This window comes from Glandiceps talaboti, chromosome 1 (genome assembly GCF_964340395.1).
Source record: "Glandiceps talaboti chromosome 1, keGlaTala1.1, whole genome shotgun sequence".
Classification (NCBI taxonomy): domain Eukaryota; kingdom Metazoa; phylum Hemichordata; class Enteropneusta; family Spengelidae; genus Glandiceps; species Glandiceps talaboti.
The window spans coordinates 16,356,693-16,384,692 of record NC_135549.1 but is presented as its reverse complement, the minus strand read 5'-3'; the positions used below and the strand labels follow the sequence as shown (position 1 = coordinate 16,384,692).

The following is a 28,000-nucleotide window of genomic DNA, read 5'->3' as shown; positions in this document are numbered from 1 at the left end:
GTCCTGTGAGGTGTTATCTGTGTCAAACAGAAGACTTCCTGGTACCATGCATCATTCTTATCTTTTCACAAATTAATATCGACAGTCTTCAAGCTGTTAATGTTGCATAGTTTGCCAAAATTTAACAAATGTTTGATGGAATCAGAGTTTTTATCATAAATCCAAACATATTTTAGAGTGTATTTGAAATTATGATAACAACAGAATATATTACACAAGGCATAGAAACCACTGATTCTCAAAAATTGAAGGCAGACAACCTTTATAGATAATAAAGTTTTCAAAATAATGTGGTTCTGTATATTTATCTTTTAAAAAATAAATAAATAAATAAATAAATAAATAAATAAATAGAGAACTGAAAAAAGTTCAATCAAGAAAAACCTAGAGTAATCATGCAAATTTTATTGAGTTCAAAATGATATTAAAATATACCCATGTTTAAAATAAAAATGGCTACTCAATACATGTTAAGTCTATGGGAAAATAAATATTGTTAATATCTCCAAAAACTTCAATTTTAGAATAATTGGTCCCAAGGGGCATTCTACCTTACCAGCTTGAGTAAATGGCATTGATAATGTGTAGGTATCTATCAGAGGAGGGTGGGCTGGGAGGGGGATAGGAACTGACCAGTATGACCAATGGATTGTATGCTCCCAGGGGAGTTGAGGAAGACTAAAGGGCCGTTGTGCCATTCTGATCTGAGCCAGGGGTAATAATTGTAAGGCGCTTTGAGCACGGCATGGGAAAGCGCTATATAAGAACCCAACATTATTATTATTGATAAGAATGCCAATAGTGTATAAAGTTTACGTATATCATGGAAGTTAAAAAAAAAATGTCACAACAACGCATGTCGTCGTCACTGGCGTTACTGTGTTCAAAATATGAGTTAAAACATTCAAAATTGCCATTACTTTTCCTGATTTTTCTTTTAAAATACTGATGCTGGTATAATTATGTTTTTTTCCAGTGTTTTTCTTCATTTAGCCAGAAAATACTCGTGACCTAAGGGTTGTCACTACTTGTCTAGCGATTCGTAACGACAAAGCCCCTTTGGGTCACTCGTATATCCCTTGGCTGAATGAAGAAAAATATTCGGGAATAACACTTAGGTATATCATGGAAATAATTGTTGTTTGAAATAATTGAAATTCCTTGACATACTATTATACGTGTGTGTAATGATTTTTAGCTTTGTGTGAGTGATAAGAGAAAGTGTGGTATAATATGTTGCTCATTCTGAACCTCTCATTTGTGGTGTGGTGTGATGTGTTTTGATAGGACATGTGTCGACAACAAAAGGAAACATTGATGTACTCAGTAATGAAGACAACGCAAGTCACCTCAACAAATACCAAAGTTCATTCCCTATGTGTATTCTTTGATAGCTCATGAAGAGCTACAAAATGAAAGTATTAGGAATACAAAAAAAGGACACGGTATACTGCATGATTGTGTGTGTCGTATATGCTCTAGGGAGAGAACAGCATGACTTATTAAAGTAATTTGGACTGTATGAGAAAGACTTTGATCAGACACCTACAAATTCTGTCAATCATTATATGTATGAATTCCAGGACTTCATTTTGTTACCCCAGAGCTATATCACTCTATAAAGAGCATGAAAAGTAATTTTGCCATTTTCCCATCTTCTTTTAGAAATATAAAGATGCAAATATCAAAGTGGTGGAAGTAAAAGCAGACCAAATTGTTGCTGAAATAGCAGATAATTGGGAGCAGTTGCTTGGTTTGAAAATGGCTGCACTTAAGGTAGGATGGTGAAAGACTTTATTGAAATTTGAGAAACACTACATGTATATGTGTATATATATATATATGTGTGTGTGTGTGTGTGTGTGTGTGTGTGCGCGCGTGCGCACGTGCGCATTGGAATATGCGTGTGCGAGTAGTGTCACATTATCTTGTAATAAAGAAAATAAAACAAAAGTTGATCAATATTAAAAGCATCACAGTATCTGAATTGTTTCCCTGAAAGTTTACCCCCTTGTGACGCAAACTATTTTTGTACCAGCATCTTTAAAGCCCAGACATATTTATGTTCACCTTTAAATACAGATCAGTTTGGTCAATAGAAGCACTGTTCACAAATAAAAGTTTCTGCTAGCTTTTACAGCTATTTCTAGTAATGGGATTGAAGTGCTGTGTCTTTTTATGAAGCAGAATGTATCAATTGAACTTTGCCTCGAATAGAATTATATACAGTAAATGTGTCGTGAGTATTTTTTTTTGAAATCCACTAATTACATGATTTAATATGGTAGACAATCAGTGTCAGTAAAGGTTAAGCCATCTGCAGTCATGTAATGCATATTGAGTGGTGGATTTTGTTAATAAAAGGCAGTATAAACAGCTGTAATTTTGAACTGCATTAACAAAGGGTGAAGGTCACATTTTTGGAAATATATCAGCATTGGTGCTAACGTGACTTGACAATGTTATGATTCATTCAATACTTGTGTGGTATTATGATATATGTAATTATGATTTGAAGTGTTGATTTTTTGCTACATGTGATAGATAGTTTTGACAGCTATACATGATTTGTAATTTGAGGTTTTGGATTTTTGTTAGATTGATCATAGTTTTGACCATGTATTTAATAGATGTAGAAATATTTCAACAGTTCTGTAATACAAATTTATACTGTAACAGCTTTAAACATAGAATGAATGTAGCACAGTTGGTCATCTACTGCTTCACATGTTGACAGAAGTACTAGTAGTACTACCAATTATACCACTACTACCACCATTACAAGTACCACCCACACCACCACCCACAACCACAAATCAACACCTGTGGACTACCACCTGAAATATCAACATTTCCAACATGTACTTACGATAGTTTTGACGTACCTTTCTACTATCCAGAATAGAAGACAAGTTTAGAGTGATATTTTTTGAAGAAAAATTTCCAGGATTTTCGTCTAAATCATGTGAAAAGTCTTTTGTAGTGGACCAGTTTTGCTGACATAAATGTGTAGATAACCAAGCAATGATCAGGAACAAGATAGTTCTGCTGTCTGCAAGTTAATGAAAGAAAAACTGGTTAGAAACCCAGTTAGAATAGGATTAACATTGTGGTGAGTAAAATAGTCGTCTGGCCGAGCTATTGAAAAGATTTTTACTGAACAAAGGAAAGATCCTAGCAAATTCTTATAGTGAAACTGATGAGATGCCATAATATGAGAATGTGGGACTCAAATATTGGGCTTTAAAGTACATGTATCAGTCATGATAGAAAAAGTTGATGTGCCTATAGTCACTAGTGTGTAGTGATATGCAGTGGACAGGATAGACCATGTCTTTCTACTTAAAGCTAGCGGAGAATAAATACATCAAAGTTGATGGATATTCTGGTCAACTTTTGACCCATCCACCCCCAGTGAATGATACGTTTCATTTTGTGTTTGTTCACTTTGGAGTTTTCGATGTCTTGGGACTTTGACTATTTGATATTATTCATGGCAGTTCATCTGAAGCCAGTTTTATTCCAATTACAACAGAAACATTAATCCCCCAAATCCATCAACAACACCATGTGACTAAAATCTTGACAACGTGATGGTGTTCACTTCAGCTCCGTTTTTCAAGTTAGTAAATTCGTGGTAGTATGCTGTAAGTATAGTCACAAGGGTTTTCAAATGGAAATGTGTGTGTGTGTGTGGATGTATGAAGACAAAGTAGTTAATGGCTAGTACAGTATGTATCTTTTCCCCATTACATGTATGTGGAAAGGTTTCTGCTCCTCTTGGGAAGCGATGACATTTTCTGGTGGACTCATACACGTGAGATGACTTTTCTTTGTCTCTGTTGTGTGTCAGGTGTAATGTAGTGTAAGAGTTATAAGCTGTTGGAATGTGGACATCATTCGTTATTAATTTTGTACTTGTCTATCTGTCATACTCAAGGTTTTTACTTAAGTCCAAGGAGATGGACACCTGTGACAGGCATGTGTCCTAATTTACATTCACTAGAGTTAGAGTATGGTGTAGTGTGTGTGTGTGCGTGTGTGCGTGCGTGCATACATGCGTGTGTGTGCACATGTTTGCATGTGCATTTATACAATTTGTAATTATACCAGACAAAAATATGGATAACAACATGTATAGGTGACTGTTCAACCATCTTTTGTGTATGTATCACACATACACACACACACACACACACACACACATGTATGTACTATATATAACAAAAAGGTGTTCAAGTTTCTTAAGGGTTTTACTCTTTAATTTAAAACAGATGAAGTTGGCCATGTACAATGTACATGTAGCTGTTACAAGTATCAACCATGTAGCAACTGCAGTGTCAATTAATAAACTACCACAAAGTTAAATGTCATCTTGCGCCCTATTGTGCTTGTTGTCCAGACAGCTACAGGTGGTGTATGATGTAATTTATTATTTGTCATTGTCAGGTATTTTCATTTGAGGACAGCTTGGATGGTAACAGCTGTTACTGTTGTTCAGTTGGAAAAGAGAACATTACATTGACTTTAATTTTCTGTTTCTGATTGAAAGTATTTGACCAATGTTCACACATCTTGCCAGTTCAACTGAGAATTTACATCAAACAGATAATACTGTAAGGTTAAAAAAAAATTGGCAATAATTATTGGCATTTAAAATGCTGCTTTTATGGAACGAGGCCAAATATCTGCAAACGATTGAGCTGTATTTATGTATAATTTTGAATATTCTGAAAAAAAATAAATGACAAAATAGTATTATTTTTGTTTTAAAACTTTGTGACATCAGGGGTAGATAAGTGTAATGTACTTACACAAGTAATAATATCATGTTATCAGACAATTCTCATTTGTTAAATTAAAGGGAATTTATGGAAGAAGCAACAATCCAAGTAAAGAAACAGACATACAAAGTCATTCAGCAGGACAACAGCATATTGTATAGGGAAAAAAATTTGCTGCATCTCAGAAAAAACAATCACATACTTTTTCTGTTATGTTTATAAGGAAACTCAAACCCATTCTCAGTTAAAATAAGAAAAAATGGGAGTTCCTGTACAAATTTTTGAAGTAGAAGTCAAAGTGATTTCAAAATTCAGCCATTTCAGAATCCAATATGGCCGCCGAATACAGTTTGAATACTAAGAGAAAAAAAAAAAGTTGATTACCTTTAAAACAAGATGGTGAGCCCAAATTTATTTAAATTTTTCAATAATAGGACCAGGAACAACCTTTCATATGGCTAAGCTTGCAGAGATTTTAAATTCGATTTTTGTAGTTGCAAAATTGGTCCAATGCTATTATAGGTGCAATCTGCCTTAATATAAAATGTCATTGTAATTCAGTGAGCTTTATATGAAGTATAGATTACTTTAAACAGTAAGTGGTGAATCACATATCTCACAGTTTTTGTTACGAATGAATAACTTTTTCAGGTGAAAGTAATGAAAAAAGATTTGATCTGACAACTCGTGTCTTTTCAGTATGACCTTGTAGGATAAAAATAGTAGCTTTACTGTGATCCCTTCTGATCTAGGATTGTCCCTTGGGTTTGTCTACCTACTGCCTCATGCCTATTCAACTGACCTGAAGGATAAAGATAGTGTCTTTCCATGATTCCTTCTAATCTCCAAGTCTTAGTTTATAAATAGCAGCTTTCCTACATTTTGTCTAATCTGGCAGTCGCCATGTGTTCTCGGATGTAGAATAAAATGCATTTTGGAAGGCAAAGGCGTGCCTTGTCACATTCTTTCTTGAAAGGCTTCAGACAGACAGCATTGTCAGTTGTTAGGAGATTGTTTTTGTCTGTCAAGTTTTAGTGTAGTTTTGATTATACATGTTACGTAGCTCCAGCCAATTTAGAGGTTTTTGAAAGGTACACAGCAAGTTGAGTGCTATGTGTACATGTATGATCAAACTGTAAATATGAAAATGACTTTTTGTATTGATTGAAACTCTTCATCATACCACGCTGTAGTATTTGAATGATGTATGTCAGAGTTTTGTAAAAAGAACTCGAAGTGTAGCGAAAAGTGAGTGGTAACAAGTTGACTGCTTGATATGTCAAAAAGAATTTGACATTATGAAAACAACATCGTGTATGTATGGATGGACACGTGTGCAGTAATTTGTGAGTGTGACTGTCTGTTTGCTTGATTCCCGTTGGTACATTTAATCATGATTACTTCAAAGGATCAGTTTCCATAAAGAATAGAATCCAAGAATCTGTGAAAGGTTGTTTGCTGCTCAGATTTAGTCTCTTTACAAATGCGTAAATGAAGGTAGAAAATTCGTAGCACAATCAAAATAGGTACAATGACGGCATGTAATGATTTCTCTGAAGGAACGTTTATGAGGCAGCCAGAATGTAATGAGTGTGATATCCCATTACCTAACAGCATAAGTTGTGTTTACAGTTTAAAATTTATCCTGACAAAGAGGGCACTTACATGTACAACAAAACTGATGTGATGAAAAGTGATGTTGACATAAGAAAATGACATGACCATACTCTGGCTTTTGTACTATTCTACTTTGTCTGACTTGCCCAGTGAAATCTGTAATGAATTGCTTCTAGTGCTGTTTTATTGTGTGTCTTTGGTTTTATACATTTTGTACATGGTCATGTAATATGCATTAGATTACTTACTATGAGTGTAGTTTAGTGCACACTGAGCTACACCAGTTTTATCATACAAACTATGAAATCTGCTAAATTCAGTGATGTTTTTATTGTGACAGCCTCAGAGAGTTGGTGATCTGCATACAGGCTAATTCTGTCAAACAACAATGTCAAGCCATATAGCCAACTTTTTTTTCCAGTCATGTATAAATACGGATCAGACTATAGTGTGTATAGTAGTTTGTACAGTGAACTATGTATAACATGGTTTACATGCAATGTGATTCATGCAAACTATCTCATAACCTTTCTGTGCCATAAATTTTGACTTCAGCTGACTATTGTATGCACAATGTCTTGCCAGATTACAGTTACCATATCATGTTTTGTTTGTGTCAGTGATAATATAGTTTTCACTCAAATTGAATGAAAGAGATTAGACACCTGTTCTCATATCTTTAAAAGATGTCCTGAATTTTGATGAATATTGGTTTGCCACAGGAATGAATATGAAAATACAAAACACCTTTTTGATGCCACGATGTCGTCTGGAATGTATCACTACAATGCTATTTTCCCCTCATGATATTTAACGAAAAGAGTCCGAATTCAGAAAAGTGTTTGGCCCAGAACAGCTGTGAATGAATTTGTCCTCGTAAGAATGCAAGATTACTTCGTAAAATGAAGTGTCTTGGTTAGTCTGAATAATCTGATAATAGAAAATGATAACAGCTGTAGCTGTATTCTTTTAGTAGGTTTTACTCCATCAAGGATCAATCCTTTTTAAATATCATACATGCTGGATGGTTACATCTGGTGCATTTGTTAGTTGATTATTTCTGTATTTATGTCAAATGTCAGAGAAATGCATTGTATGTTGTTGTTGTTGTTGTCGTCGTCGTCGTCATTGTTGTCATTGTCATCATCATCGGCATCATCATAATCATCGTCGTTGTCTTCGTAGTCGTCATCATCATCATCATCATCATCATCATCATCATCATCATCATTGTCATATTTTGTCATTCTATAAAGTGTTGAGTTTTGAATCATTCCGCTGTATTATTTATGTGTGAGAACATCTCGTTTCTAATATCCTGCCCGCTACAGATATCAAGCATTCAGTTTTGAATCATTCCACCATGTTATGTTTTAGAACATTTCCTTTCTCATATGCTACCTGCTACAGATATCTAGCATTCAGTTTTGAATTATTCCACTGTGTTATACGTAAGAACATCTTCTTTCTCATATCCTGCACACTACAGATATCAAGCATTGAATTTTGAATCTTTCCACCATCTTAATAAGTGTGAGAACATCTCTTTTGTCATCCTTCCCACTACAGAGAGCAAGCATTGACATTTTTAATCATTCCATTGTATTGTATGTGAGAACATCTTGTTTCTCATCCTGCCCGCTACAGATACCAAACATTTTGTTTTGAATCATTCCAACCTATGTGTGAGAACATTTCCTTTCTCATACCCTGTCCACTACAGATAGTTGTTTCTATATTTGAGGTTTTCAAATTTTGCTGATATAGTGATTCAAAAATGTTAGTTTTCGACATTTTGTTTGACAAAGTAAGTAGACAAGTTTTGAATACCAGTGAGTGAAGGGTTGGCATTGATGCTTTAATCTTTAATGTAACATCTGACTTGATGATAAACATGAATAACAGTGGCAAAAGGTTTACTCCAAGTTCTATAGTGTGACAGATATCACGATGTACATGATTAATGACAGTGATAAAAACTTACAGTGACATTGTTACCGACCACAGTGAAAGTGACACATTATCTATGTGATTTATATTTATGTTTGAGTCATATTTTCTGATTATCTTCATAACAAAACAGGTCAGTGTGAATAAAACACTTAATGAAAAATACTTAAAAATTTTATGGTCAAGTTTTGACCTGTTATTTTAAAGTGTTGTCTTATTATTACTATCATCATCATCATCGATAACATGATAATCACACTTATAGCCAGATGTTAAACCATGATATTAAATCTATTAAAAAAAAATCATAATTCATGACTTTTGTTTATCTAATAGTAAGCTTTGTGACTAAATTTATCCTCATAAATTACATGTACATACTAATAACACATTATTGTTTGTATATAGCCATTGTACACATCTCAGAAATAAAGCAGCAAGCTACATGTTGTCAAGGTTTATCCTACTATGATAATTAGTAATAATCATGCAGAAGTAGATTGCAATTAAATGTATTTAAATACATACACAAATATACGTTAGGTAGAAAAAGTAGTATTAGTGATCTGAAGTTTTTTCCAGAAGTTAATGAAAAATAAGTATTATTTTTAGTGAGTTGTTGATACATGTACCGGTAAGTTTACGTAGTAGTATGATGGTGTTTTTTATTTTTTGCTTTAATACAAAAAGACATTACTCATTATTATCAATGTAAGTTTCTGATATGCAAATTACCTCATTATTATGCAAAGAAAGTAGTGTACAAAGTGCGAGTCTTATTTCAGTAGCATACCTGATCACATGAATCTTTACAAATTATAGTTACTATTATGCAAAATGCAAAATACATCAGGTAACTGTCACAGTGTAATCTTAACATACATGTACATGTGTAAATATTTATTCATTTCTGAATTTGACCTAGAAATGTATTTTTCGTCTTTACTCTTTCAATATTTAGTTATTTATATTCTACATTTGCCTTGGCAAGTGGACAAACATAGTGTATATAGATTAATGTGTGTATGTATTCTGTGCATTCCAGTAAATTGGAGTGCGTTCAACCTAATATTTAAGGCTAACTTGCTGTCATATTAACTCCTGTGTGCATAAATCATATCCCTAGTGAAGGGCACTTTTCACTAAGTATCAGTCAGAGCAGTGTTATTTATTGATGAAGAATATTCATAGATTGTGTTATTTACAACCTGCATATGATCATACCATGTGCATTCACACACACATACACCTACACCAGGGAATGATAATTACCAGTGTTGTGTTGTATTGAACAGTTTTTATGGCGTAGTCAGTACTTGTATACTTTGGAATTGATATTGAATATCATTCTTATTTGCCGGTCTTTGCTATTAATCATGGCCGTCCAGGGATTATAAAAATGAAAGTCTGACAAATGGATACATGTCTAATATGATTTTGTCAATTATAAAAATGAAATACCCTATGGGAATTAAAGACTGCACAGAAGTCAAACTAAGATATGTAGGAAACAGGTGGTCTGCTGCTCAACTCCATTTGATCCAGTTATATTGAAAATGATTATATATACAATGTATGTATACTTCCCATGAGAATGCCGTTTTAAAGAATGTGAACGTTATATTATATAAATCACCCTTGTTAATGTGGTAATATGCCCAGATGAATATCTTTATTATGCTATTATTTTGTCTTTAACATTTTATTTTAGCTCATTGAGTCATGTGTGCAGTGTATTGAAATAAATCGTGTCAAAGTGAAGTTATGTATGTATGTATGTATGTATGTATGTATGTATGTATGTATGTATGTATGTATGTATGTATGTATGTATGTATGTATGTATGTGTGTGTGTGTGTGTTTGTGTGTGTGTGTGTATATATATATGTCTGTCTGTCTGTCTGTCTGTCTGTCTGTCTGTCTGTCTCTGTCTGTCTGTCTGTCTGTCTGTATGTATGTATGTCTGTCTGTCTGTCTGTCTGTCTGTCTCTCTGTCTGTCTGTCTGTCTGTCTGTCTGTCTGATCTGTCTGTCTGTCTTTGTTTGATGGCACTCATGTAAATTTCTGTTAGTGTCTCCACTTTGCAGATACAAAACCCTATTTACTGTATTCCAATATCTTTATGATAAGTTATGAAATAAACTTTCATTTGATTCATGTAATTAGGCTGTTTCAATAAACAGTAATAAAGAGTAGTCACAGTTCAAAACATTACTCTAATAGAGTCTGTGATTTCAATTACCAGGACTGGAGCCATATTTGATCATTGAGATGATCTTTGACCAGCAAAAACTCTCTGACAAAAAAGTTATGAAATGAGATCTGACTTTCATAATATTGCAGCTGTATGATGATGATGTACTTTTTTGTATGTATTTGATCAATGCAATGTACTTGCTGTCATCCTTTTACACTAACAGTGTGTGATTGGTAAGGCTGCCAGAATCAACCACATTGGAAGTGCATGCTAGAGATGTGATGTTGTATTTTTACAGTGTATATAAATTATTGAATTGTTTATTTAGCAAACACTGTTTGAAGGTACCAAATGGTTCAAAACTGTTTGCTATTGTCTGTAAAATATATATTCACGTGATCTCCATAAATGTATAGCTGAAAATCTTTATCTGCAGGGATGTCATAATTCTATAAAATATGTAAAAACATTGAGTCATACAATTATTTATTTATCATGTTAAAATGACAGTAAAAATGATTCCAGCAGTGGTATGACAGCATCCTTCAACTCACATGTTGTATGAATTTCATTTGACCCCTAATAATCAACGAATTTAGCTGACAGATGGAGCCATGTTGACGTTCGTTAAATCCCAAGAATTGATGAGGTTTGATTTCAGGGTTATCCTGAAAGTATTGTATGTTCTTTTAATATCATGTGTATGTGTACATTTTGGAACTATAAAAGTATGGTTCACAGTGCTCTCTTTTTTGTAAAATGTGTATTAGTACTGTCTATAGTGTATAAGTTTCATTCTTTTGGTCATCTATTTGTCTTCTCATCCACCTGTCCACCCACGCAACCAGACAACCACCCATCCATCCGTCCGTCCGTCCGTCCGTCCGTCCATCTGTCTGTCTGTCTGTCCATATGTATGGAGGCAGGAAGAGATTAAGGGAGGGAGGAAGGGAAGGAAGGAGAATAGTTGGATTGGTGGGTGGGTGGGCAGCTGATTGAATGTAATACCCAGACCTAAGTCACAAATTGGTCCTATTACATACTCAGCCTCTTTAAAGTACGCCATTGTACTATTTTCATTTCTTTCTTTTTAATTGACCTAAATTTTAAGAGGGGGAAAATTAATAACAAGTATACAGCATCCAATTCACTCAATCTATGGTGTGGAACCCGTAAAAAGTATCTATAGTGAATCCCATGAGATGTCTCAGACAGACATATATCAACATATATTTTTTTCCTTGTCCAAAGTAAAAAGCTGCTGCAGAGTATTCTGTTAATAATTCAACATAGAAAACCTATTCTGCGTGACAGGAAAATATTGTATGTTAGATGGTAGTAAGTATAATAATAATAATGATGAACTGTAGAGCTGAACGACTTCAAACCATCCATGCCATATTGGAGACATATTGAAAATAGAAACTATCCTGTATTATGAGATTTCCAGAGTAATGCTTTCCTCTCTGTGTTTTGTATTCGTGGTTCAGTCAGAGTATTTTTTAAAATCCATTTGACGTTTTGTATCAGAGAACAAAAATTGCTCACTTTGAAGTCACTAATCACTCCCTTCAGACTGCTGTCAGTGACAGGTCTCTCATTTAAAAAAAGTATGTTTCTAGTATATCCATGCTAAACTCGTAATGGAACAGATTCATAGATACTACAAATTCACTCATCTGTAGACCAATAAAACTAGCCTTTTGATACAATCACTTGGCGTAATCACACCATCAGATAGTATTTCATTGATTGCTGCATTCGTGGATGTAGTTGTATGTGTCAGCTCCAGATAGCAATATATGGCCATTAGGTACAAATAACATTTGATGAAGCCATATACACATATACAGCACAGCGGGATATTTCCACTTCTTCAATCTAGCTGGTTTTGTACTTTTGAAGTCAATTCCTGATTTTTCTATCTTGTTTAAAGAGCGGGACAGATTGCAGTGACATTAGTGTTTAGTAATTGAGTACAAAATCGGCTTGCATCTTGTTTTGTGCAAGCTTTTCTAAGGGAAATAGTTGATTCGAACATTACTTTATATAACTGTACATTATTGTTTGTAATTGTGGTAATAGTCAGACACAAATGCTCCAAAATGATAGAGTAGCTTGTTCTTTTTTTTATTCAAGTCATGATTCATGTCCAGTGTTTTTTTTATGTGGAAGTGAATTGCTGTATAAAACTTGGTAAAATTTAATATAATCGCATAGTGTTTACTGCAGATGTGGTGCTCAGTTTAGCACACGTAGCAAACAAGAAACATGGCAGACTGTTTATGAACAGCAAATGTGCAATTTTGTGCATCATTTGCAATCAATGTAGCATCAGAGATTTAGTAGTCTGTCTGTAATGTACAAAAAAAATCTAAGGCGCCAGGTTTTATGAAATGCAAAATAATAAAATTTCACTTTTATGTATTGTGAGTTTTGGAGAACAATTTTCATGTAAATTAAATTTAATATGTAATAAAACCTTTCTGTGAAGTGGGCTCAATTTTAATAGTGATGGTTTAAATTATTTATAAAAAAAAAATGATGACAACTGGTACTGTGCATCGTTACTTTAGTAGCCAATTATAAGCATAGATATACATGTATATGTACATGTACATGTATGTACAGTTCATTCCATCTACTTGTTCTCTACTAATGGGACTCAAACAGCGCAGATTTTGACCTCATAAAGTCCTTTTTCTTTCTAGAAAATACCACAAAAGCACTCAATCTTAAGTAGTGACAACTTTTACTGCCAGTTCTTCCACCGTAAGTGACATTATTGACCTACGGTTTCTCTTCGTCTTGAAAAGTAAAAAAGATTCTTTTTCTTTTGTGTTGGAATGTTCTATTCAGCATACAGGCAATTCACGTTCTCTTAATACAAAGAGCTTTTGATTCACCTTTAGTGTACACAGACAGCGTATTTTTTAGAAATCATAAAATAGGTGAAGTAAAGATAACAGGTTGAAATTATCTAAACTTTAAATGACAAGAACTTTCCAATTAGAATCACACTATGCTAAACCACAAATAGGTGAAGATTTGAGTCCTTTTGTCCTCAAAAGATGCATTTTGATGCTATCCTGAAGTAAAAGTTACTTTTATGCATGTGTCATGTAGGAGTATTAGTTAGATTAGCTGGTGATTACACTCGTAATTTCATTTTGAACAAAGTCCATTATGGACATAAAGACATGATGTTTTGTGGTGTACATATGACATATGCCCTTAATTCAAAAGCAGCTTGCAATTCATCGTACAGGCCATTAACTTATTCTCAGTCCTTTGCAAGCTTTGAGGGGTCTTGTGATGAATTATTGTGAAATGTCTCATTTTTGATAGAAATGTCATGTAAGGGGTTTCTAGTTACATTGTACATCACTTTGAAGCAAAAGAGAATCGAATGATGGTGTTAAAAATGACTTGCTGCTTTCAGTCATTGCAGGAAGTGATTTACAATGTTCTATTCGCAGTTGTTGGCTGATTCAGTTGAACTGAGGATTGTGCCTCCCATCTCAGTCATATTTCAATGGATTTTCCTCGTCAGAATTTATGTTGAGCTTGTAAAAGCGACAGATACAGTAACTACATATCCTGGCCTGAAACCATTTCAGTCTATAACTAGATTCCGAGAAAGTACAGCCATACACTAGATTCTTCAGGAAGTACTGCCACTGCAGGCCCATGAAATAATTGCCTTCCATACACATATATGTTATGACTGTGTCTGATATTTGACTGCGTGAACACTGAACTCGAAGTAGTCAAAAATAGAACCGTGATAATTATATCCGGTGATTTGCATAAATGTACGTATACCACGAATATTACATATAGTTACAGAAAAATGTTGTCACTTATAGCTTTGATCTTAAGAGTAGTTCCATAAAGACACATCCGGTCATATTTTTTTCGATACCATGTACATTATATAGTTCCTCGAAAATGATTGTCACTATAATTGTATAATTTTAAGAGGACATGTAGTCATATTTTTTATCGTACATAGACTTACCCCATACATTATATATTTATTAGTTACCCCAAAAATGTTGTTACTAAGTATGACTTTAAGAGGGACAGTCACATGTACACTTCCAGGCATATTTCTTTTGTGCACAAATATTACCCAGTTACTCCAAAATGTTGTTGCCTGGTAGGTTTTTACAAGTCATAGTTTTTGTGAATGGACATCTAGTCACTTCTTTTTGTACAAATATAGCACATGAAATCTCAGTGATGACGAATATAAAGTCAGTAATAATGCTTACAGTGACTGTACATGTAGTGATGTAAAGAAGTGCATAAAGGAACGAGTGAAACAGTCCCGATCAATAAATGCAATCCATGTAGTGATGTGTCTACTTGTATGTATGATGTAATGTAATATATGTATATTAAAGTGACAGGTAGGGGTTATCCCATTCTTTAATACCACATTTTCACAGTTTTAAAAAAGATCAAAAGCAGCACATTTTGTGATTGAAAATCCAATTTACAATTACATGTATATTACACAGTATATATGGTTACCAAGAGGCCACAGTTTGTGATATAAAGTGGAAATGACATATGGAAAATTTGCCCAGGAAGTAGCAGGATCATATCATTAGGGAAGAGGTACACTAAACAATTAAGAATCATAAACTAGAAAATTCAATAAGGTCCTTTTATCTTATTAAGGAATCTGCATGAGAAAAGGTTTTTTTAGCCCCCCCCCCCCCCCACCCGACAGGCATAGCCTGGAGGGAGCTATTGGAATACCAGCCTATCGATCTGTTCATTAGTGTGTCTGTCTGTGTTTGTGTCAATTTCCTGGGTAAGTGAGTAAATTGATGAAATCAAGTGTGATGAACTAGACAATGGAAAATTACAAAATCAAACAAAAAAAAGTCATTAGTAATTGTGACCATGCTTTAAATGGCAATTAACTGTGAAATTTGACTTCTGGATTAAAACAAATAGGAATATTTTGTTCATAAGAAAATAAACATTTACTGAAGTTGATAAATGCAGATAACTGACACATCAAATATTCACTTTTAGACTGAGAATTAAGGGCAATGTAGATCCCAATCACTTTATAACTATCAGTTATACCTTGATGTCATATCAAGTGTTTTCAAAAATTGTGTGTTGAATTTATGTTAATATATGTGAAAATTATCAAAAACATCAAACTTTTAATTGGAAAGCCCTCAGTTATGATTTGAAGAACTTTTTAATTCCAGACATGGCATCCATGGATGGGATGAAATCAGTCAACTTTGACTAGGTTAGTTAGTTAATGTAATTAACAAAATGGTGATACTATTTATCATGATTTTTGAGAGAAAGAATGAAAATGAGTTATTGGTAAAAACAGTCATAAGATATATGAAATCACCTATCATCAGACTTATCATGGTAAAATGTGTGTGTCCAATGACTGTGATAAGATGTACATGTGATATATGGTGCATGCATAAATATGTTACATATTTAACTGTGTATGACATAATGAAGGAAAATATAATTTGTGATAATAGAAAATTAAAGGAACTTTTTTCAATTCTGATGTTTTCAACGTAGTTATACATTTTCTTGATCTATGCTTTGGGTGCAATGATTTCTTATGTGATTGGTATATATTGTATGTTATAAACGTATTTGTACAGTCATGTATGTATGTATGTATGTATGTATGTATGTATGTCTGTATGTATGTATGTATGTATGTATGTATGTATGTATGTATGTATGTATGTATGTCTGTATGTCTGTATGTCTGTATGTATGTATGTATGTATGTATGTATGTATGTATGTATGTCTGTCTGTCTGTCTGTCTGTCTGTCTGTCTGTCTGTCTGTCTGTACGTCTGTCTGTCTGTACGTACGTACGTACGTACGTACGTACGTACGTACGTACATATGTATTGTACATATATATCTAGGGGTAAACTTACCTGACCTTTGACCTTACTTGGTAAAAGTTTTCATTTGCTCTCATGACAAAATGTGAAGGAAGACACCATAAATATACAAATTTTGTCGCATAATATTAACTTTCAAAATTTTGTAGAGTTAATGAATGTTATTTTAATTAGGAGTCAGTATTCTTTGGACCAGCAAGTGAAGAGTTATTATCGTATAGTTTGGAAAATTAAGATAAAAGTTCATCGTCAAAAGACAGATACCGATCTGTTAATTTTTATTCAACAAATGTGCTCTTCTAGAGAATAGAGCAATACGTTTGTAAGTGTTATTAAACTTGAAGTACATGTACATTGTAGGTATAGATCTTTACACATAATTATTATTTTCAACTTTTCTTTTGAATTATTGATTTGCCATGTAATTAAGAAGAATATAAAATGGTATGATTTACAGTTTTAGGTTTATTGATAATTTTGAAAGGTCATATCCTCCTAAATTGTTATTTGAATTATTAATTTGATGTAGAAATGATATTACGGATATTTCGGGATATGATGTTATGGTCAAGGACATACGATTTATTGACCTGGTTGATATGTTAGGGTAGCCTTCAGTAATTCTGTGTTTCTCATGACCCAACTGACTACACATTTCTTCAGTCTGGTGAAAGAGTTTCAAAAATTGAAGCCCTCGATGGCAGAATTTAATAGAACAAAATTGATTGTAAGATCATGGCATTCTCGTAAACCAGAGCTGTTATTACTTCCGCGACACTGAAATAACGCTTCAGGGCGATGCGTCTTGGATGGTGCCTACAAAAGAGGCTGTGGTTTACCACAATGTAAGATGGCGAGCACCAGTCCAAAAAAGCACGTATCTGAGCACAAATTATTGTTTATTGCTGGAACTTTAATAAAAACAACTGACAGTTTCCTTCTGACTTTAAGTGTCATTTCTAAGTCACTAACTGTTAAAATATGATTTGGAAGTATGAAAGTGTCACCAAAATGTACTTCCTTTTTAAAAACTTTTTCTCTTTTTTTATAATTTTACCGACCGACCAACTGATCGACCGACTGACTGACCCATCATTTTAAAGGTGATACAAGGAGAAATATAGAATTAAGTGAGGCCATGCTAATATTTATAGATATTATCATATAGATTAATAATTTGGTATCAACTCATAAATTATTGTATTGTCGATAGCCCAAGGTATGTCTCTTTTGACATTTCTCTACTGAATATTATATTTAAATTATTAATCTGTCATAAAATTAAAAGGGTATACTGCTATCAGGGGTGTAATATAATGTTTTATTTCTTTTTTTTTTATATATATTCATGAGTTGTTCTTTCAATAATTAATGTGATGTAAATTGTAAAAAAATTTAGGATGAATTATCATGGGTATGTTTTAATTTTTGTTTTGCTTTAATTATTAATTGTTTGTCAAAGTATATTGTAATCAAAGGTGTAAACTGAGTTGAACTTTTCTGGTGGTTTGTCCTCGTAAAAACACTTATTTGAAATACTTTGACAGAACCCCATGACACGTGAGTGCAAGTGTGGCATACTCAGGGGATATTTGCATTCATGAGTGCTTGCAGTGTTCTCTGAGCCAGCACGTGAGTGAAAGTGCAGCAGAAAACACTGCAAGTAATGAGTGCAAATACCCCTGAGTACCCACATTGGAACTTTGGGTTCTGTTATTATTACACATGCTTATCTGAAACTACAAATTTCTATGAAAAATTATAAAAAATCATACAGCACGATCATGCGATTTCATGTGTCATGTCCTCATATCAGTTGCATGCAGATATGCAATAATGTTTTTAATTATTGCACTGAAGTGAACATACTACCAGTGCAAGGAATCTCTGGTACATATGTACAATGTAACAGTGCATGTTTGAAATAAAGTTGCAATGAAATAAGTTTTATATACAATAATATTTACAATGTGAGATTTTACCTGTTCGTTCTATTAAATTGAAGATGATTTGTTGGATTATTAATATGAATCATGATTCTCAGTATTATGAAGAAATGATACAGTTTGTTCAGGATGTACCAGGTGTATTGTATTTATTTACTGGCCCTTTGGGGGTTCTTTTTTCATCAATTTGAGGTTTTATTGTACCATAGTTACCAAGTCTATGGTTACAGGACTGTGTGTCTAAAGTGCCATAGTCATCAGGTGTGTGGTTACACAATACCACACTCATGATGTGTACAATGTATGGTTATGGAACTGCACATTTATAGTACTGTACCAGAGTCACTTGGTGTATGGTTACAGACCTTTATGTTTACATGCAGTACCATGGTCATTGGGTGTATGGTTACAGGCCTGTGTGTCTACAGTATGAACGTCACCAGGTGTGAGGTTATAGGACTGTATGACTGTCATCAGGTGTAGGTTATACTAAATTGTATGTTTGCAGTTACTGTACCACATTCATCAAGTATGTGGTTACAGAACTGTATGACTGTCATCAGGTGTATGGTTACACTTTACAGGCCTGTGTGTCTACAGTATGAACGTCACCAGGTGTGAGGTTACAGGACTATATGACTCATCAGGTGTAGGTTACAGAACTGTGTGGTTACAAGACTGTGTCTACAGTATAACCATCACCAGGTATGAGGTTATATATGTTTACAGTACCAGGTGTGTTTTTACAGGATGGTATGATTACAGTCACAAGGTATGTGGTCATGACAGGACTATGTGTTTACGGTATTAGTCATCAGGCCTATGGTTATAGGTCAGTATGTTTACAATACCACCACCACCACCACCATCATTGTGAGGTATGTGGTTACAGGACTATACATTTGTAGGTATTCACAGTTCCAGATCTGTGGTCACAGGACTACATGGCTTGCAATTTTGAATTAATTTTTCATTTGAGCAAGAAAACAGTCGACAAGTGATGAGTGATCACTAAACATAAAGTTACTCCAAAGGTTATAATGTGTTTGGTATATAATTTGTAATGCACCCTAGATATATACAAATGTATCCCTTCTGTGGTCAGTCAACCGTAATAGCATATGAATAATGCCTAGGTGATAGATATGATGTGTCTAATATAACACACATTCATCATTTCTACCCTGCCATTATTGATTTAATTTGTCTGCTGGTGCTAACCTTTCACCCTGTCAGGGGGCCGCACTCCTCCTGATTTTTGGTCTCAGTGCAAATGTATGTCTTTTTTACAGTGTACGAAAAAAGTAATTAACTGTTCAGACACAAGAAAATCAGCATAGTGACGGATGATGGATTCATTGCCTTTAACTATGACAACTTCATCAATGAAATTACATCATGTAACAGAAAAACATTCTTCACTCAGTACTTGTAAATTATCGCATGTCGTTATGTTTAAATTGCGTAATTAAACATGACACAACATTTTTTAAAATCTTCATTTCGCTGTTTATACATGTATCAGCCCTGGCAGATACAGTTACTGTAACCATAACAGTTTAGTGTCCTAACTATACACGTGTATGTACTTTCAAAAGAATCAATACGCAGGCACACTTGTATCATATCACAGTGTATCTAAGTGAGGCTAAAAGCCTAGGATTAGGTTTTAAGTTAAATGTCAATATACCTTCGTGATCCAAGAATTAAGATAGAATACAATCAAAGTACTTGTAGATGAAGAGTTTAGTACGCAAGGTTTAAAAGTTTGCAAACGAGATAAACATGGATATATTCTTATGAAAACTGCTAATAATATTATGTAAAAAATACTTAGAATTTATGAATGTTTATCCATAGTGTATCAAGGCATTGCCTATGAGTCTATTATTTGATTCAAAATATTTTAAAGATTTATAGATGATGTGTTGGTGCGTGTAAAGTACATGTCGGATTTTGCTTGAATGAACAAGTGTATTATAAAGGCACATGAAAAGTGTTGTGGTTTCTTAATGTAATTTTAGCAATTACTTTTACATAAATGTAAGCAAAATAGGACATGCATACTATCCAAGGTTCCTATATAGTTTGTGCACATTCTACATTTATTACATGGTCTTGTACAGTCATGCATACTTTCTCAGGGTCTTGTATAGTTGATGAGATTGCAGTGTTACTAGTAGGAATATTGAATGCTATTTGATGATAGCGCTGCCTGGGGAAGGGGCAGGGGTCAGGACAGAGAGAGACATAAATGGACACAGACGCAGACATCGATAACCTTAGTGACGTTATACCATGCATGAGCCAGGTTCAACAAAAAATATGGAACGTATACTCTGTTCATTCTATGTCACGACAATGCACACCTATGTCACGACAACCTGTGTCCATGTCATTGGTTTTGCTGTGTTCAAACTATGAGTCAGAATGTTGAAAATATGATTCCCCCCCCCCCCCCCCCCCCCCAATTAAAAAAAAATATTACTGGCGATAGTATAATTCTCTTCTCCCTACTAGAGGGTATTTGTTTATACACAACTAAGTACAAGTTGAGAGAATCATCTCTGTACAATGTTGATGTGATTTAATTGCTATTGCACCTATTACATCAATAAATATAATTAGATACAGTTTAAATTTCTCAAAAGCAAACTGTAAACTACCCTATTTCTTATTACAGTATGTGATGTCTTGAAATATTAATTATATATGATAAACGTTTGAGCGTCAACTGACAATGATTTTTTCCAAACAGATACATTACTGCCTACCTATTCAAGGTCAGGTTCTTTTACATTGTAATTTGCAGGCTTAGATATACATATTGGAAAGGGTTTGAAATGTTGTTCATGCACGCATACATGCATTATGCATCATGACTGATACACGCAAAGATCAAAAACTCAGATAACACTACTTGAATCTATTGATATTTGGTCTACTTGGAATAAATTGTAAAGACGACATTGAACTTCAGAGCTAGTTTCCAGTTACAATGCTAATTTTGCCAATCTGTTCTTAACCCATTCTCCCAATTTGCCATTAATTAAGCGACTGCAGCCGCTGTCATGTCCCAATCTTTCCATATTTCATCTCTGATTACTTACATGTACATCAGCTGTATAGCTATCACATTGTATACTTTACAACATGCAATAACTCAATTTGAGTCGTACAAACGACTGTTGTAGGGAATTATGTCATTCTACATGTTATATTGCCTTAATGTCATTCTATAGTACCAGTCAAGTATCTGTTAATGAAAATTGCTATTTGGAGTCAAACAAATTTGTGGAAGTGAATCCTGAATTTTCACTGATGCCTCATCAATATCATCAGGATTGTACTACAGTGGGCTGTTAGCAAGTGTCTCAGAAATGAATTCACCCCAGTCTGAATTTTAGGAGGAATGCCTTTTGAAATATAAAACACTGGCGATACTTATGTAACTTATGTAACATATGATACTACACACCTTTTTGAATATTTGCAGTGTGCCACATATAATGTATTATTGACTTCGAGGCATTTTTTACATTTTCACAGACTTATTAAACTCCTACTCAAACTGCAGGGCAAATGTACACAATCTGTCTGTGTGTTGCCTTCATTTTTAAAGTAAAGTGTAAACATGTGCTAGAAAATGACAATTTGGTCCACAAGGATTGAGAAAGCATATGGTGTTTTACTTCAACTTTGCTCAGTACTAAACTACACTTATTTCAAATGCTCCCCTTTCTTGTGACAGAGTTGAGAATTCAGCATTAAAGTTGCCAAATGGATGAGAATTAGGTACTTATTTGGGATTTTTAATTGATAAAATAACTTTGTCAAGTTTTTCTACTTGAAAAAATAATATATACCAAGTATGTGTTCATAACTCAATAAATTGCAAAAAACTGCAAAAAAAAAAGTGAAAAAGTTTATTATCATACGTAAAAAATTGATGCTATTTTTACAGTTTGTAATAGCTTGTTGGAAGGATCACAATGCAGTAACTGTAAATGTGAACAATTCTTTCTATGAATAGTTTGAATCATTTGAGCTACGGGTATTTGAAGTCTAGATAATTTTCCCTACGTAAGGTTATTACAAGTGTAGGATTAATTGAATAACAAAGGACAATAATAACTAACGCAGTATTCTCAGATTTGTGTTTCACCAGAGGAAACTAAATTTAAGCAGTGGTTCTCATCTAACAAGATATAAAAACCATGATTATCTCAGGAGAGGCTTGTATTTGATTAGACCTTGGTTTATGGTTAAGGCAATGTCATAAACCACAGTCCTCTTTAAAGCACTGTTGAAAACGTACCCGCCAAGAGGTAGAGGTCGTTGCTTCAGCAGAAATGTGTAGTTTGGCTTGTGAGAAGGATACAAACTACTATACATGTTTACAAATGTAGGTTTGACTGTTTAGTTTAAGTGGCACTGCCCACATCACTACAAAGATGTAAATAAACAAACAAGTACAAATATTACACAGAAACTGGTTTATTAAAGTAAAAAGTTGAAAATCAGGGAATAGACAATACATTGGCGCCAGTGTTTTGATTGAGAAGATGAGTGACGCCCACATCAAAAATTGTAAGAAATAGGTAAAAATATTACACAAAAACAGTACATTGGCCCCATGCAGTGTTTGAGTGATATGACAGTAGTACTAGGGAATGTAGGACAGTCAAGTGATGTTTATATATAATCTCCTTATGTTTAATATGCAAAGTGCAGCATTTCACTGTGTCAGTACTGAATTTATTTTCAGATCAGATCAGATCAGATCAGATCCTCTTAATGGCATTTTCATTGTTGGTAGACAAGAACTGCAGGGAAATTGTCTTTCTAGGACTAATTGCGATTTGATTGATTTATACATATTTACACAAATGTAACTGAAAAAGTGTACTAAATTATAGATATGATAATAGCTGCCCATATGTCATGCTTTAAGTTCTTGTTTGACATATAGAATTGTATCTCCATACAGAAACTGTCATTTAGATTCCTTGAAAAGTCAAGTCCAATTTTAGATTGGCATAATTGTAGATTCTTGATTCATTACAAAACAGTTGGATAGAAATATAAAAAATGTTATATTAAAATACATATTTTGAAATTATTCATATTGCTGTCAATGTGCAGTCCATTGATCCAATTTGACCTTCCTTGTTCGGCTGAACTGAAGTAGATTCTCCACAGAAAAAAAACTTTCTATTTGAGTTACGTGTACTTTCTAAGTTTGCATGGCTGGCTTATCTGCAGCAACTGTCTCCAAATGTGCAATTTGGCGGGGGCAATCCTTTTATGCTGGCCATGTCACTTTAGTAATCACGAAATGAAACAAACACCAAGTAATTAGACGTTTAATCTGATTTTACCTTGGGCAGAGCTTTTTGTACCAGATTGTCAAAGCTTTGGATCTTGTTTTATGGCTAGTTTTATTTGAAAACGTGTCACCTGAGTTTGCCAATACATTTCATCTAAGCCGTCACACATGATACTTAGTGTGTGTGGGGTGTTTTTTTACGACTACACTTGCTTGTATACCTTGCTGAATCTATTCGACATGCAGCTGTATTTCATTTTATACTTATTTAGTGCTCAGCTGAGAGTTGAGCAATCTGATATCAATTGCAGGAAATCCTGAATTTTGGCCAAAAGCTATCATAGCTATGTAAGATTACAAAACTATTTGAGAAGAATCCGAGGATTCACCTCAGAGATAGATCGTTAGTAAATAAGAAATCCTTCCCAAGGGACAGCTGATTTCTTTCAACCATTATGTGCTCAGATATGTAGCGAAAAGGTGAATGCGATATAGTAGGTCCTTGATTCTGAAAATGGATAAGCAGATTATTTTCAAAGTGCTCTTGTCTTTAAAAGTTTGTTATTTCTGTTTTTGAATGTTTATACATGTATGTTGACACTTGTCCAGTGTAATTGTAAGCATAAGCAACAATTGGTCAACCGATAGTGCAGGGTTTTTCACAGAGTATGTATGTTGCCATGGAAACAATATTAAATTGGTATGTCTCCTTATAAAAAAGTGGACTTTATTGTAAACTGTATGTAGGTAGCAGTAGGAGTATTATAAGGTCAGTCTCTGAGTAGAACTTAAAAGAAATTGAAATGTTGGGAATGGAGTTTCATTTTGTGCGCTACTTTTTACTGATCAGATTTTGTATGGAATCCAGCAGGAAGTTCTCTGCCTTTAATTGAATAGCTTTTACCCTAAGGCACACTGTTCCCTTCACCTGACATTTGTGCATCAATTGGTGAAATGCAAGCAGCAGTATTTCCCCCCCGAGATATATACATTTGTATGATGTATCCTTAGAATGTCAATTATGTAATTTGTTGTATTGTCAAAAGTCATCATTTCAATACTGTATAGCTATGAGTCAATTATGAAAATTCTTTTGTTTGGTTTAATGATATTAATAACAATGTGTTTTTGGCTCAAAGAAATTTAGAAATTTGTTGAATGGTCACACTGAGCAGTACACTAGTTTTAAAGCAGGAGGAAACTAGACTGCCCGGGGAAAATCTAAAATTGTTTAAATGGTAGAGTCAAATTGAGTAGCAACCTTCTTGCGTACAGACCCAACTGATTAAGCTTAATCAAACCCAGTAATCACTAGGCAGGTTTGAATCCAGACTGCACTCAGCAGTGGTGGTGAGGGGCATGAGCCAACAGCTTGGCCACATTTGAATCTTGTTGTAAGGTGGACATCAGTTTACCCAAAAGCTTGATAATGATATGTTAGTTTTTCTAAGTTCTGTTTTTTATGTGTTCACATAACACTGTAGTGTTTTCATGAGTCAAATACACAATGTAATTGGAAAGAAAAGGAAGTGTATAGTTGGATCAAACAGCTGAATGTAAAATATGCAAATTGAGCAATAAGAAAGACATTTTAATTTTAAAATGACATTTGTGATGTTGTAAATGAGTCAGACATATACCAGCCATCTCTAGCTAGGGGTACGAGTACTTAGTTTTGGTTACAGTGATTGGGTTCCTCTGAATCTCACATTGCTTGCTCAAGCCCTGCTTCTTCCTTGTGTATCTGAATGGCTTTACCGGTTCTTCGGCAAGGTTTGAACCACTTGTTGGCCAGAGTCAACCTGGCTGAAGAAATGGCAACCTGGTCGAATAAATGTTGCCGTGTGAAGGATTTATTGCATTGTGCTTTAATATAGAGCTAACTTGCAAGTTGTATGCTGCTTTTGGAGTTTAGGAAGTGTATAAGATCATTATGCTGTTATAGGTCTATACCAGGGGTAATGATTGTACTGCAGTGCTTTGAGCCTTGATGCGATAAAAGTCCAATACAAAGTATAGGAAAGTGCACTATTAAAGATTATTTATGACACCCCTATTTACATGTATTAACCTTCTGTTTAGTATTGTTCAGCAGTACATACAAAGTCATGCCGTTATTAAAATACTGGTTATATTCTAATTCAAAGTACGTGTTCAGATAGTGGTTAGACTGTACATAACATGTTTGTGTGTAAATATCTGAACTTCTGCTATTTTAGCCACAAAGGTATGATACAGTACCTGTCTTTTTATAGTACCAGCAACCACTGAAAATTTCAGCAGTTTTAGGTTTTTGTCAGTTTATCAAGCTAGTCTATTGGGCGTACTACTGTATTACTTTAGTTTGACGTTTCTCAAAATAGACCACGCTTTGCTTCCATTTTGCACAAAGAGTCTGTAAGTAACATTTTTTATAAAAAACCAAATGTCAATATTCAAACATTGAGAATAGTGATCAAAATTTGTTCAGACATCTAAACAACATGTGTACAAACAAATTCAGAAAGCACACTTTCAGTTCTAGGTCAGTAATAAATTTTACTGGTATTGTGGTGACAACATGTAGTAGTACAAGAACACTGCCTCTGCCTAAAGATTTCTACATTTCGATAAATCCTTCAGAGAAAAGTAGAGGAGGTAGCAAAATGTGAATGTTTTTTTTAACACCTGAAGGATGAATGTCAATGAAGTTACATAATATAACCCTTGCTGGACAGTTTACACAGCATTCTTCCTGACCACTTGTTACTGTACAAATGTTGACATCTTACTTTTGTAGAGTTTCATTGAGATCAGTTCTCAACTTGTACCAAAAATCAGCAGATTGTTATATAAACTATCATAGCAATGAAGGTGATACACAAAGATCATACTTCGTTTGAGACTACCACATCTTCAGTTTCAGTAAGATTGATTTTAATTTGTTTGTAGTTGATGCTTTACTTCTCAGACTTGTCGTGGCTTAGCTAAGATTTCAAAACCATGTCAAATCTCTGAGTTATTGATAATTTTATGATAGAATGTATTTCTTAAAATATAAACGGAAAAAAAAAAACATTTACTGCTCACTAAAAGTTGCTTAATTAACTAATTGATTTCATGGTACAGTACCTTACCTTTAAAGAACTTTTGCTAAGTTAGTCTAGTTCCTATGTGACATGTTATGATTTCATACTATGATCATCTCTACTCACATATAGGGAAAGTTGTTATTCTGGCATAGAAATCTGCATTCATATAAAGGTGATGACATTATTCCTAACTAATTGCAACTGCCTGTCAATTTGTAATGGATTACTACTGACATGCGTTGTTTACCCTTCGCCCAGTGGGTAGCACAGATTTCTTTGCTAGAATAACGACTTTCCCTATACGTGAGTGGAGATGATTGTAGTAATCATAACGCATCAAATATATATATTTGTTTCATATGCCTAATATCATAATATTAGTATTGTGATTAGCGTTAAAGGGATCTACCAATCTATTGCAATATGAGAAAAACCAAGCAATCCATAGAACTCATCAACAGTAACTAAATTATTGTAACTTTTCCCCCTTTTTATATCCTGTCCAAACCTTATACTTATCTAGCTTGTCTGATTCAGTCACTAGTTTGTCAGTTTAATTATAAATCTGTATCCAATCTGTTACGATAAGAAAGGTTTGGTCTCACTCCAATATTTCAAAACAGAAATCATCGTTTCTCTGCTTATTGTTGGGGAAAAATGGCCATTCATACACATGTTTAGGTGCTGTTCAAATTTCGTTTCAAGTCTAGTCATGTTGTACAGTGCCACAATTTTCATACATTGTACATTTTTACACATTTTGAAAACTTTTTCTCAATTTTTTGTCCATGGTCACGAATGTGTATATCAGTTACTCGTCAATGTTTATAATTCTATTACTTTTAGGGCAAATCAGAAGTCATGTTACAGTGTTTACAATTTAGTCTGAGGAGGCATAGCGATGATTGGGGAATATTCTGTTGTTTCAAGCATGTTCAATGAGTAGCTATATTACCCAATTCTTTTTATTACACTGCAAATTAATCCCTTGTGCGGCTTGTCACAGTGTAAGTCAGTCCATCATCACATGGAAACAAGTGGTTTTAATATGTAGTGTGGGAACTTTTGAAGTATTTACATTACATTTCGTACATGATTAGTTAGCTATTGATTGGGACTGTCTATGAATCCAGGGTAACACTAACAGTGTTCTCCATGTAGAAACTTACTGATGTGTGAAATTGCT

At 34.0% G+C, this 28,000-nt stretch overlaps 1 protein-coding gene across 1 annotated transcript in view; it reads left to right on the top strand.

Annotated features, from left to right (window-relative positions):
- Positions 1 to 28,000, top strand: part of LOC144441426 (voltage-dependent calcium channel subunit alpha-2/delta-1-like) — a 158,146-nt gene that overhangs the window by 40,401 nt on the left and 89,745 nt on the right. Inside the window, exon 3 of the mRNA XM_078131033.1 lies at positions 1,666 to 1,776. Within this exon, the coding sequence (XP_077987159.1) occupies positions 1,666 to 1,776 (111 nt within the window). The remainder of the gene's footprint in view (positions 1 to 1,665; positions 1,777 to 28,000) is intronic.